At 38.7% G+C, this 12,406-nt stretch overlaps 1 protein-coding gene across 18 annotated transcripts in view; it reads right to left on the reverse strand.

Moving 5' to 3' along the window:
* DLG1 (discs large MAGUK scaffold protein 1) overlaps positions 1-12,406 on the reverse strand; it is a 143,655-nt gene that overhangs the window by 81,755 nt on the left and 49,494 nt on the right. For all 18 annotated transcript variants that reach the window (XM_039380896.1, XM_027738092.2, XM_027738094.2 and 15 more), the window contains one exon: positions 9,348-9,512. In XM_039380896.1, the coding sequence (XP_039236830.1) occupies positions 9,348-9,512 (165 nt within the window). The remainder of the gene's footprint in view (positions 1-9,347; positions 9,513-12,406) is intronic.

A 12,406-nucleotide genomic window follows, 5' to 3' on the forward strand; every position in this document is an offset into this window, starting at 1 on the left:
ATTACAGCGGTTACTAAATGTAAAAATCAACATCAAATACTTGGACCAGAATTCCTCTGGCTTTGTATCTAAGTAAATTCATATTAATCAGCTTTCTGGGACAAGCTGAAACATGACATAATGCCATATTTTAATCTCTAAGTAGAATACATACCTACAAATTAAAAAGGCACAGTAACAAAAACTATTTGTAAACAGAAACAGCAGTTATATCTCAATTACCCTTTCTAAACAAAAACCAACAACCCCCTTGAAGCACTTGAAAACTGTCTTATATTAGTTTTACTACCATCCAGCTAAACAGAATACTGGCTAAAATAAGCACAGACCCTAAGGAATAAACTGACTTAACAGAGAAAACTCAAGAATCACCTTAAAAATGGCAGAGACTTATTTTATTTTCAGCATCATTTAGGTTTTGACCAAAAAAGTAGAGACAAAAGCAATGTACAGAACTCAATTTAAATATCCAAATTTACCTTTCCAGTCATGGGAACAAAACCAACACTGAAAATGTAGATACAAGCTCATGTTTATTTCTTACATTTTTCAGAATTCTAGGTTTAATAAACTTGCACTAGCATAGCAAGTTTAAGTCTCATTAACAAGCATTTGCAATATTCTAAGCCAAAGCCCAGGAGTTCAGGACTCAAATACTGTGGAAAAGAATTGTTAACCCTTTTTGCTAAGATACTCTAGAAAGGCTATCTTAGCTTTTAGTTGAGACAGAACTGAAGGATGGTTCTTGATCAAGTGTGATTCACACAGTCAATAAAAAGTACATATTTTACTGCTGAAACTAACTTATAAGCAAACACCAGCACGATTATTCTATAACAATACATTTTAGTATAAATATTTAATATAAAATATTATTACCTTATTATTCATACTCAGACAACCTACCAATCTGTGCAGATTAAACTGCCTGGTCTTCCGCACCCTGTTCATGAATCTCCTGCCCATCTTTTTAGCACGCCAGACTGATAAAAACATCTTGTGTTTAATGGAAGTTCCCTCAGGTTTGCTTCAGTCATCAAAATGAACCCAACTGCACCAAGAGCTCAGGGAAAATCTCAGGCGAAAACAGTATAACCAGTTATTAAGACGACTTGACGTTGATTACTGTATCTTAGGTTGTTCTAATGTTTGGATTAATCCACAGTCCATCTGTTACAGTTTTTCTTTCTTGTCTCTGTTGACAAGAATTTGTTGAGCAGATCCATATGGAGGAAGGGGCAGATTTGGTCATCTGCTTTTTACTATAAGACACAAACTGACACCTTTGCATATATTTGCACATTCTTCAATTACAGGAAGTTTAAAAGTAGTAACCTATCAAGAACTCGGGCAATGCATTTTAATTAAAGACTGCAAAACAACTCCTCTCAAGTGTGACCACCAAAATACGATACCAGTCTAAAAATGGGTATGTCTGAGGGTACATTCAAGCTTTTCGCTATAATTCCCAGTATTCGAGGTATGTTCCTGAACCAGAAGCATTGCCTTTCTGCTGAAGATGGCAAAGCTTTACAGAGTTCTCAATTTAGAAAAAAGTAACAGATTGCAACCTTCTCACAGTCATAACCCATCTCGCAAATTACATGTCAACTGATCTTTAATTTCTAAATGGAAACAGCATCTTCATCGCCAGGGTAATCTCACCTACCTGCTCAGACTGAAGCAGGACAAGAAAATGTACCAGGGCAAAGAGGAAGTTAAAATTACTTTGACTGTTGGCTGACCTTGACCCTGCACAGTTCAAATCATAAAGACCATTGGTCTTTCTCAGAGCAGAAAAACTCTCCTAAAGAACAGAGAAGGTTATTTTAACAGAAGCTCCACAAGCTCTAAAAGACTTCTGAGGAAGCTCTTGAGGGAATAGAGGAGATTGCAGGGAAGACACACCAGGAAATAAAAAGAAGGGAACCTATTAAGCTTACCAGCACAAGATTCAGGTTTAAGAGGAAAGGAGATTGTCCTGCTTTGAAGGAAGCACGTGTGAATATGCACATTTATATAACAGCATTTCCATACAGATTAATGGGAGGGAACAAAATAAAGGTGCTTGTTTGCAGTTGAAGAAGTAGGACAGAACAGACAAGCAATGTATGCTGGAATACCTTTATTGGTGTAGCCAGAAACCAAAATGCTATCAGCAGGTGAAAGATTATTCTAAAAGTCAGAGGCTGACTGTAGATCCTGTGTTTATGGGTTAAGATGACTATCATCTGCTAATTTATATTTCTGAATATAACTTTTAATTTCTGGAATAACCGTTCCCTAGTCAGTTCCATAATTTTAGACACTCAGTGTTACTGGCTGTAGTTTCATTGGTACCTCCTGACTCAGCTCTGTTCCAAGCTGAGGGGTCAGACCAGTTCATCCTTTATTGTACAGTAGCTGCCCTTTGGTTGTGACCACTCAGTCTTCTAGAAGCCATTTCTGAATTTGCCTTCTTAATCAAGATAACAAATGGTGCAGATTTCTGGAGTGATAAGATAATGTAGTTTTATTCCCATTTGCTTCTCTAGATAATCCTTGTATTCCATTTGCCTTTTTGACTGTAAATTGAATACTGAGATCATTATTCCATTGATCTGTTATAACCCTGAGCTCTCATTCCGTCAAGATGATGCAATGAGAACACAAGTTCTTCTGAGATCCTTCTGGTAACCTCCACCCATCATGATTGCCAATCTTCTTTCTTTACTTTTATTTTCCTTTTGTTGGTGGTTTGGTTTTGGTGGGGTATTTTTGTTGGTTTGGGGTTTTTTTAACAATTAAATCCCAAAATTATTTTTTTCTTATTTTGTGAGAGCTTACATTCTCTGTAAAAATTTTGAGGAAGTCTATTGTGTGCACCTAAGAAAACTAGAAACCTACATCAACATGATCTTTATGCACATGCTTTAAGGGATTTATGCAGCACAAATTCTCTTTACAATGCATTCATTGCTTTCTCTTCTCTAATTTCTTCTCATGCTCATCAATTCTGCACTTTAGAACAGTTTCACTGTGTTTTGCCGGTACAGAAATGAGAGTGAGTTCCCATTTCTCCTCTCCCTTCTGGGAGCTATTTTAAGAACAAGTACCACCTTGCCACATTTCATTCCTGTGATACCACAGTCAGGATAAGTAGACTGTTATACAGCACTGTGGCACTAATAGATAAGCAGTTTCAAATCAGGGTTAATTTAAAACCATTAAGCTTAAATACCATTAGGTCCTGGAAATACTTTTGCCAAGATGACTAAACGTGAAAAAACCAAGCATACACTGAGTGAGCACAAGACATTTGTATGTATGGCCAGTCTTCGCGAGCGAAGATTTGGGAAAGGTCATTACCCTTCGAGCCTGCGCAGTGGATTTTTTAGGTGAGACACAGTGTGCGCTGAACTGAGCCCACCCTTTAATCCTGAGGTTCATCTGCCGGGGCCGAGCGAGCTCGGACGGTGGTCCTGAGGACAAGACATTTATTCGCAGAGTAAAAAAACTACAGTGCATGTGGCCAGCTGCACTGCTGCAGTGGGATTACAAAACCTTTTTGGAGAAGGTTTGGGTACCACTGACACACTGGTAGAAGCTTTTCTGAGGGTGGGATATGGGGCACGGAAACACAAGCCTCTGCTTCTAAGCAAGAGGAAAGGTAAGGCTGAAGGACACGCTTCTCACCCAAGAGAGACATGATCACAGCATTCAGTCAATGCCCAACCAATCCACTGCCTCCCTAATCGTGTAAGCATGGAGTAATCCTTCCCTCCTCAATGTACCATCCCAAGCTCCAACAGAGATTCATAGAGCCAAAGAAGGTAAACTCTGTTTTACTGCTTTTATTCTAATAAAGGAGTGCTTGCACTCTAATGCAAACTGAGCCTGAATAAGTTTAATTTCTCCCAAATACGGCACTACAAGGTGAACACAGATAAAGCAAAGGGGTACTGACATGGGGCACAGTTGCTGCTTCAGAGGCATTCACCAGGTGCTTTGCTTGGGCAAAAGGATTCCTTTAGTTAAGATCTAGGGGTAAAACACCTTCTTTTCAATGGGCAACAGTATTTCACCTTAGTCTGAAATACTTCACTATTCACAGACAGGAAAACAGTAACTCCTTTACATTTAATGTCATAGTATGTCACTTTTATTCACTGAAAAAGTTTATATAACTACAAAAGACTCCTCCAATGTGCTTTAAATGGTCAAACAACAGTAATCCACATGTCTAAGCCATTTTTAAAAGATTGTTGGTAAAGAGAAGTGGGGATTTTTTCTGCATTACCTGAAGCACAAGAGCTCTAGCAGAATATAACAGCACTCAGCCAGAATGACAGGTCTGTGCAGAGATCAAACAGGCAGCCAGCAGTGAAAGAGGCCAATCACTGCTCTGCCTGATCTGCTCGGCACTGGTTGTTCCCTTGGACAGAGATGACCATTCCCAGGAATGCACGAGAACAGGAAAGCGTCCAACGGCGTTGCATGAAATATGGACAAGAGTCCACAATTATGTAAGTTAAGTTTAACATACTTCCCACCACCACCTCCAATCTATTTTTCACAACTGATGATTGCACTAAGCTATTCTAGAAATACCAAATATTCAACTAGTACAATGCCTTTAGTTCCTTATGGATGTACTATTCAGTCAGTATTTAAAATTTTATAATATAGCACAAATAAGCAATTTTAGGTCCCTTACCAGACTAATAAAGCTGGTACCATGTTCCAACTAAGATATTTCTGTTCAGCTGTCCATGTCTGCTATGCATGTAAGGAACAGGCCGAGTGCAGTCATTTTCTTCACACCCTTTGAAGATTGGTGCTATGGTGAAAATCTCCAGAGACAGATGAGCAAAAAAGATTTGATTAAAATAAAAAAGAACTGCAGAGACTTCTCTGAATCAGTAGGTCTAGCTTCCTGTTTTTACAAATTATTACAGGTTTTCTTTGGAGCTTCTGTATTATCAGTGAAACAATAGCCCAAAATATCAACATATAATATAGGAGCATAATACTGAAATATATGGAAGCTCCAATCAGGACCTACACTTAAATACCGAATTGCCATGTTGCATCATAAATACGTTTTCCCTCTCATGCATAAATTGCTTTAAATGAAGAGTGTTGATTTTTTTTAGTCTTATTACACCATGACCCATTATTTTATAGCCTTGTAATAATCTGTTATTCAAAGCTTCCACTCCATAGTTTAAAAAATTGCTTGGTATTATAGCATATCTGTGGCAGAATTCACTTGACTGGAGCTTTTTAATAAAAGGAAATGTTAAATCCAAACCCCTCACTCTGAAGGTGTGATACTGCAGCTAAATTCAGTGTTACATCGAAATAAACCCTTTTGTAGCATCGCCATCTTGTGGCCAACCTGCAGAGCAACGTGTTGCCTCAAGTCCGACAGTCAGTCCAAGGGGATCCCACTTCATTGTAGAACTCAAGGAACCTGGCATTGTAACCACGAGTTCCTACGAAGAATTTGGAAACCTCATACTAAAGAAATTATGGTACCAGCTGCCTACCTACCTGAAAATATTCTTTAAAATGTTTGGGACAGAATATCTGTGAAGGATCTGAAGTTTGACCATTTTCCCTAGCTCTTTATGATTCTCTACCATTAAACATGAAAAAAAAAAAAGACCTGTTTTACAGCATTAATTAGGGTTCCACTTGACACAGGATTAAACAGGGAACAGAGGACATGAAATCTCCTGGGTCATGTTTGCTCCTTTGTTACTTGAGACACAGGAAGTAAACATTTCTTCTTAAACTGACAAAGCTCCACTCCAACAAGACAAAACCTGTAAGTCTTATTTAAACTTTGAATCAGTACAGCAGGTATCACGTATTTCATGCCAATTACAAACATGCAATATTTTAACCCAATCTGAATCTGAGGCAGCCCATTCCTCTGTCAAGAAGATAAACCACCTTGTGTTACTACAGCACTTAATGTGGAACCTTTGATAAACAGTACTTACATGCTCATCCTCTAAAAATTTGGGATACACATTTGTCTTTTTGGTCACTGAAAGCTGCTCTTTGAAAAGAGCATCCACCAGTCCAAGCAAGTGTAAAAGCTGCTTTAAGTCTTACAGTATTTGAAAGTTTCTCTCAAGAACAAAATGCAAACTAGTCAGAACCAGGCATCTCCTTTCCCTTCTATTCTTTTATATTATTGCTCCAGACTGCTGAGGATTTGCTATAACAGAAGGTATTCCTCAAAATCCGATTATACTGCCCTCTGCAGCACTACTTAAAAAGCAACATATGATCATAAAACCACTGACTTCTTCAAACTACTAAAGCTGTATTTGAAATTTCAAGTGCATTTAACATTTATATTTAAAAAAAAAACAAACTCCTCTTACTATTTTATTCTTGTAATGAAACAAAATGTCCTCTATTACATTTAGTTTCCTTAAGCAATGAACTATTGAACAAAGCTGATCAAAACCTTGTGTATCAGCCTAGAGCTGGTCCTTGCATAGCTCATCAAGCCAACCTACCCAATAAATCACACAAAGCACTCCTAATTCAGAGCTGTTGTTGCTAAATTATCTTCAGCACAAGCTATGACAAAACTACAAACATCTTCCATATCATCAGGCCAAAAGAAGAGCAGACCAGCTATGCTAATAATGCAGTAGCAACCTTGGGCTTTTTCTGATATGCTCAAGTTTTAACAGCATTTTTCCCAGTAACTTCAGCAAACCATCTCCTGTCTGAAAAGAAACTTTGTGACCTCAAAGGCATTTTGCTCTTAAAGGTCCCATAAAGTCTTCCACGGTCTGTGAAACTATGGATGCACCCCTCACTCCAAATATCTTAAAAGTTCAGACTGATTATAAACAATGTATTCAAAGTAGATTTCTTCAGGAGAAAAGCAAGCGAGCAGTCAATTAGCATCAGAATTAATAATTCCATTAAATGTTGGTAAACAACTGAAACCTGGAGCATTCACCCCAGTTTTCAGATGAACAAAGCCCAGAAAAATTTCAGTTTACCATACATTGCTATGACATTAATAGAGAGCAGTCACCTGAAACTAATCAGATATATGCTATAAAGAGTAACACGAGCTGCACAGTATTTCCCTTATACACAGTCTTTCTTACCAAGTGATTATTTCCCAGCACTTATTAATTTGAGAAAGATAATACCAATCTTCCTCAGAGACCGAAGATACACAGTACTTTGAAAAGGTATTTTGTAAATATATATTTTGTAAATATACTTACACACTGCTTAACTATCTCCAAAATAGTTTTCTTTCTTCCAGACCATTTTACAGCTCACCTCCTGGCCTTTTTGATCCCTTCATGCTTTCTGAAAGGCAGGACTAACTGCTCTAGGAATTAGGAAAAGCTTGTGAATAAAGCAAGTCAACCTTAAACCCCCAGAGGAAGATAACTGGTTTTTTATTTCTAATGATTGCACACAAAATGTGTTGTATTACTTTCTGAATATCAATAAATTCAGGGAATTACACACATGAAAGTGTGTTACTGTGTCTACCTTCATAAGCAAGAAAAGATTGAAGTCCTGTCCATTCTCAAAAATGAAAGCTTTGTCACATTAGCATTCTTAGAAGGCTCTTCAAAGGTCAGTCTAGACCACTTCAAGTGGTTATTCATTAGGGCTTAAAGAATTCAGATTGTGTAGCTGAAGACTATGGAAAAATACAGAGTTCATTATGGAGTTATAAGGAAAAAGAACTGCGTTCAATACCATCATATACATTTTTAAAACCTTAGAAAACCTGGAAAACAAGTAGTAAATACACTCACTATAGCTAGTTCTTTTACAGAATCTTTACAGGTCAGTTATAAAGAGCTGATACATTCAATAAGATTTTTCTTCATAATTTTAAAAAAAGGAAATATAACTAGATTCAAAACAACTTTTTTCTTAAAATATCATAGAATCATACAAGTCAGAGAATGATCTGGGGTGCAAGAGATGTTAAAGATGATATAGTTCCAAACTCCCTGCCGTGGGCTTGGACACAACTAGGCCAGGTGGCTCAAAGCCCCATCCAACATGGCCTTCAATGCTTCCAGGGCTAGGGCATCCACAGCTCCTCTGGGCAACCTGTTCCAGTCTCATCACTCCCACAATAAAGAATTTCTTCCTCTTACCTAATCTAAATCTATCCTCTTTCAATTTAAAACCATTCCCTACTACGTGTCCTTGCAAGAATTCCCTCTCCAGCTCTCTTTGTACCTTTAGGTACTGGACAGGTCTCTAAGGTCTCCCTGGAGCCTTCTCTTCTCCAGACTGAACAACCCCAACTCCCCCAGCCTGTCTTCACAGCAGAGGGGCTCCAGTCCTCTGATCATCTTCATGGCCCCTCTCCAGAACTACTTCAACCAGTCCACATCCTTCTTATGTTGGGAGCCCCAGAGCTGGATGCAGCACTGCAGGTGGGGTCTCACAAGAGCAGAACAGAGGAGCAGAATCCCCTCCCTTGCCCTGCTGCCTACATTGCTTGGGATGCAGCCAAGGACACACTAGGCTTTCTGTGCTGCCAGTGCATATGGCCAGGTCATGTCCAGCCTCTCATCCACCAGCACCCCCAAGTCCTTCTCCCCAGGGCTGGTCTCAGTGTAACAGCATTTGTTCTTTGCAGTCACAAAGGACACTATCACACACCAACAATTCATGCTAAATATATCAAGCTATAGGCCTAGTACAATGTGAGTCCATCTCATCACTCTACAGCCCAAACAGTCACCAGTATCAAATCACTCAGAGGTGTTCCAGAAAACAGCACTCAATCTAGTACACCAAATGCTGTGCTATTCAGAAAATTATTAAGCTGCATCTACCTACTAACCCAGTGAATAAAAATGCCTGTTTTATAACCCCCTCCATAACCTCACACTTGGTTTGTTGTCCTCATCTTTAAATCTGTCCTGAGGTTACTGGAGATGTTTTGAGAATAACATACATCACACTTGGCTTATTATGTTTTCCACATAGGCATAAATTAAAATACTTATTAGAAACAAACTCAGGATCAATTCTATGGGGTCCTGACAGAAAAATCCAAAATGTAAGTGACAGCAGGAACTATAGTGCCCCTCAGAACCATACCCAAAAGTTACCTGTATTTGCTTTCTGGGCATTTTACTACCATGCACCTTTAGCCAGAACGTGTGGAACTAAGTCAATGCTTTAATGTCTACAAAGTAAATTTTACAAATGAGCAGTTCCACAAAAACAAACAGAAGCAGGTGTATCAGAAGTATTTTTTTTGCCCCACAAAATTAAACTCCTGGAGGGAGTTCAACATCAAAAGAGTTCACTCTTCTTTTAATTGTAAAAATGCCTACCTTTACTGGTGAAATATGAGAATGGGAAACAAATCCATGGACATTCTCAATCTGTGACAGATTCTTCTCCGATACATGAACCAGCTCTGGGCCCGTCACCTCATTGGCAATGTGTGGAGAGCTGTGCTCCTGTGGAGGTGTGTCTTCATCCTGATAGCGGTATTTCTGGAAAAAAAAAAAAAAGTACAGAAAAAGATCAGTCCACCACAGAAATGGGAACAGATTATCCAGAAAACCTAAGTCAAACAGAAATAGTTATTCTTCTGACCTTGCTGACTTCAAGGCAATAAAATCTATAAATAAAAGTTTTAATTAGTATTTTTAGTTTAAAGACTGATCCTGTCCAAAAATGTTCCAGCCCTTTTAGTCTCACCTGGAATTAATATGAAATTACCTAAACCCCAGTAGGGCTTACTGTGTCCAGAAGATGCAACTCAACATTTTCTAATGACATTCACACACTACTACTATATCCTGACTATGTACAGAGTTACTACTAGTTTACAGGGAAGGTATGTCACATCACTAATGGTACAGAAAAACCTTCTAAACACATATTCATTTTAAAGTTGGACAAAGTTATTCCTCTTACTGAAGAATATTTACAATAGAAGATATTCCCCTAGCATTTTTTATTGGGGATTTGGGAAGGGAGGGGGGCACACGCAAAAACACCAACACAAAAAAAACCCCACACAAATTAGCCAAATAGTCTAAACTATTTGGTCAATTTAAACTAATTTCCTTTATAGAACAGCCAATACCTTTAGACAAAGCACAGAATTACCTTGCTTTTTTTCCTGAAACCAGAGACATTAGAAACAGGTATCTGAACATGTTTGAGTGCAAACAGGCTCTAGATTTCACTAATAAATATATGTTTAGATTATAAGGTGGATCGGTGCTTATAATAACATAGTGCATATGAAGTTTTATTAGATCAGTATGTTATTATTTTGATTAAAAGTGAAAAAAAATGTTGTGGTAAAGAATTCTCTCCCCTAAAAAGCACTGACAAGGCCTACAAGCTTCTCAAAAAAAAAACATTTTAAAAGTGAACTGCTAATTGGATTTTGATGCAATATTCAAGATTGATTTCACTGTTATTTGCAAAATATTTCCCAACTTGAAACTACTACAAACAACAGAATTATTGTTTAAAATACACTACATTAAATACTTACGTGATAATGTTTCAAAAAGCAAACAGAAGACAAGGACACGAAGTGCATGAAATCATAATATCCACACTGCTACTTATTCTAAAAGGTACCACACCATCCTTGCCCTTTACAGAAACCACTTTTCAGCAAAGTGCTCCAAGTGAAGCAAACTACTGCATCTTGTAACAGCTAATTCTCCATCACAGTGGAAGTGTTTAGTGCTGCTTCACTGTGGAGCATCACCTCTGCAACACTGCCCCTTGGGTGAGGCAGCACATTCAGGTGACCTGGCTGGTCAAACAGGCACCACTCAACTCTGCCCCTTCCCCTCCTCTCCCAGGAGCTGCCAGCCCTTGAACAAGAATTCAGTCAGCTGTTCCAGTCATGCCAAGTTATTTCTGCTGTTAAATATGAAGCAAAGCCCCGTGCAAGTTCCCCTCCATAGGAGTCTAAAGATGTGATTTCACAGCACAGCCCAGGTCACTCAAGGGCAGCCACTGCCCAAAGGAGCAGAACCCCTTCAGTCGCTTTGGTCGAGCTGTACAACTTCATCCCCCTGCCCCTGGCTGGGAGCTCACATCCGACTGCAGATGGGGAGAGAGCTCAGCAAGCTAATCCAGCAGAATGTTCCTTCCCTCTTCCAGCAATACCGATTTTTCTGTAGTTCCCTGAAGTGGCTCATGACAAGCTGAGATGAGCAGCAATGTTGGCACAACAGGGAGAAAAGCAGGTAAAGAGTAGGGCCAACCCAGGAGCAGACCATGACTCTGCTTACAAGCAAGAGAATCCAATCCTGCACCCAAACCCAGACCCCAAGGAGACCCCAGTTTACAAGAGCCATCTGAGCAATGGACACATCAAAGGAAACAAAAAGGTGTGGCAAAGCAGCTCTGAACTTGCAGCCAGACTGCCTCAGCTGCACACCTTGGAAGCTTACCAGCAACCAATTAGGTAGTGGCCAAGCAATTTAGCTACTCTTTAAGAAGCTTTATGGACTGCTCTATAATTTATAACCATAATTTTAAGTCCAAAGCAACCAAGTACTAAACATTTAACACAGACTTCTGACAGAGACACTGCCCCAAAGGATTCTGTTGCAAAACACAGGTGTGTCAAAATTAATTTAAAACATTTCTCTTCTGATGGAAGATAGTTAACAGGATATCTTGAGGCTAGATTATACCTTCAATGAGTTTTGAACTGTCACCAAACTCTGTGGATTAAATTACTTATGATGTAAACTACTGGAAAATCCCTTTACTCTAAATAAACCAGTGCTAGTTTGCATGAGACGAGAAGATGGTCCCAACTGACCACAATAAAATCCCTGTTCAGGTCCACAACCTCCCTACTTCAGGTCCCAGGTCTGGCAAAATCAGACAGAAATAACAATGAATAAAGTATCTGCAACAATATCTGGGACTAACAAGGATTTTGTGGACATTTTATAGCACCATTTTTCAGAATGAAGATCACCTCCTCAAAAAAAAGCAAGGAAAAGTTTTAGGAAACATTATGAAAAAGGTTCACTTGAGTCTGCCTAATCTCTTATCTGTATTTTAAAAAGAAGATATTTCAAACAGATTGATACATAAACTACCCCCTAGAGTTGTGGGTTTATATTTTTTCTAAAGATCCTCTCATAAGAAACCTTACTGAGACAGAAGTGAAAGGAAACTATTTAGGGAAAACTTAAACAATCCCATGTCCTAAACTCACAACCCATATTCATAGCAGCATGCAACTGTTATTCTAGAGATTCAAGCCTTACAGAATATCACATTCATGGACAGAAAATTAATTATGCTAGAACATCCTTAACTACAAGATGATCTAATGACAGAATGTGAAGCAGCAATAACTACAGTTCTCTTCAAAATGGGATGTGCATCAAAA

Source organism: Pipra filicauda, unplaced genomic scaffold, assembly GCF_003945595.2.
Source record: "Pipra filicauda isolate LSUMZ 115617 unplaced genomic scaffold, ASM394559v2 scaffold206_size1356665_pilon, whole genome shotgun sequence".
In the NCBI taxonomy this organism is placed as follows: domain Eukaryota; kingdom Metazoa; phylum Chordata; class Aves; order Passeriformes; family Pipridae; genus Pipra; species Pipra filicauda.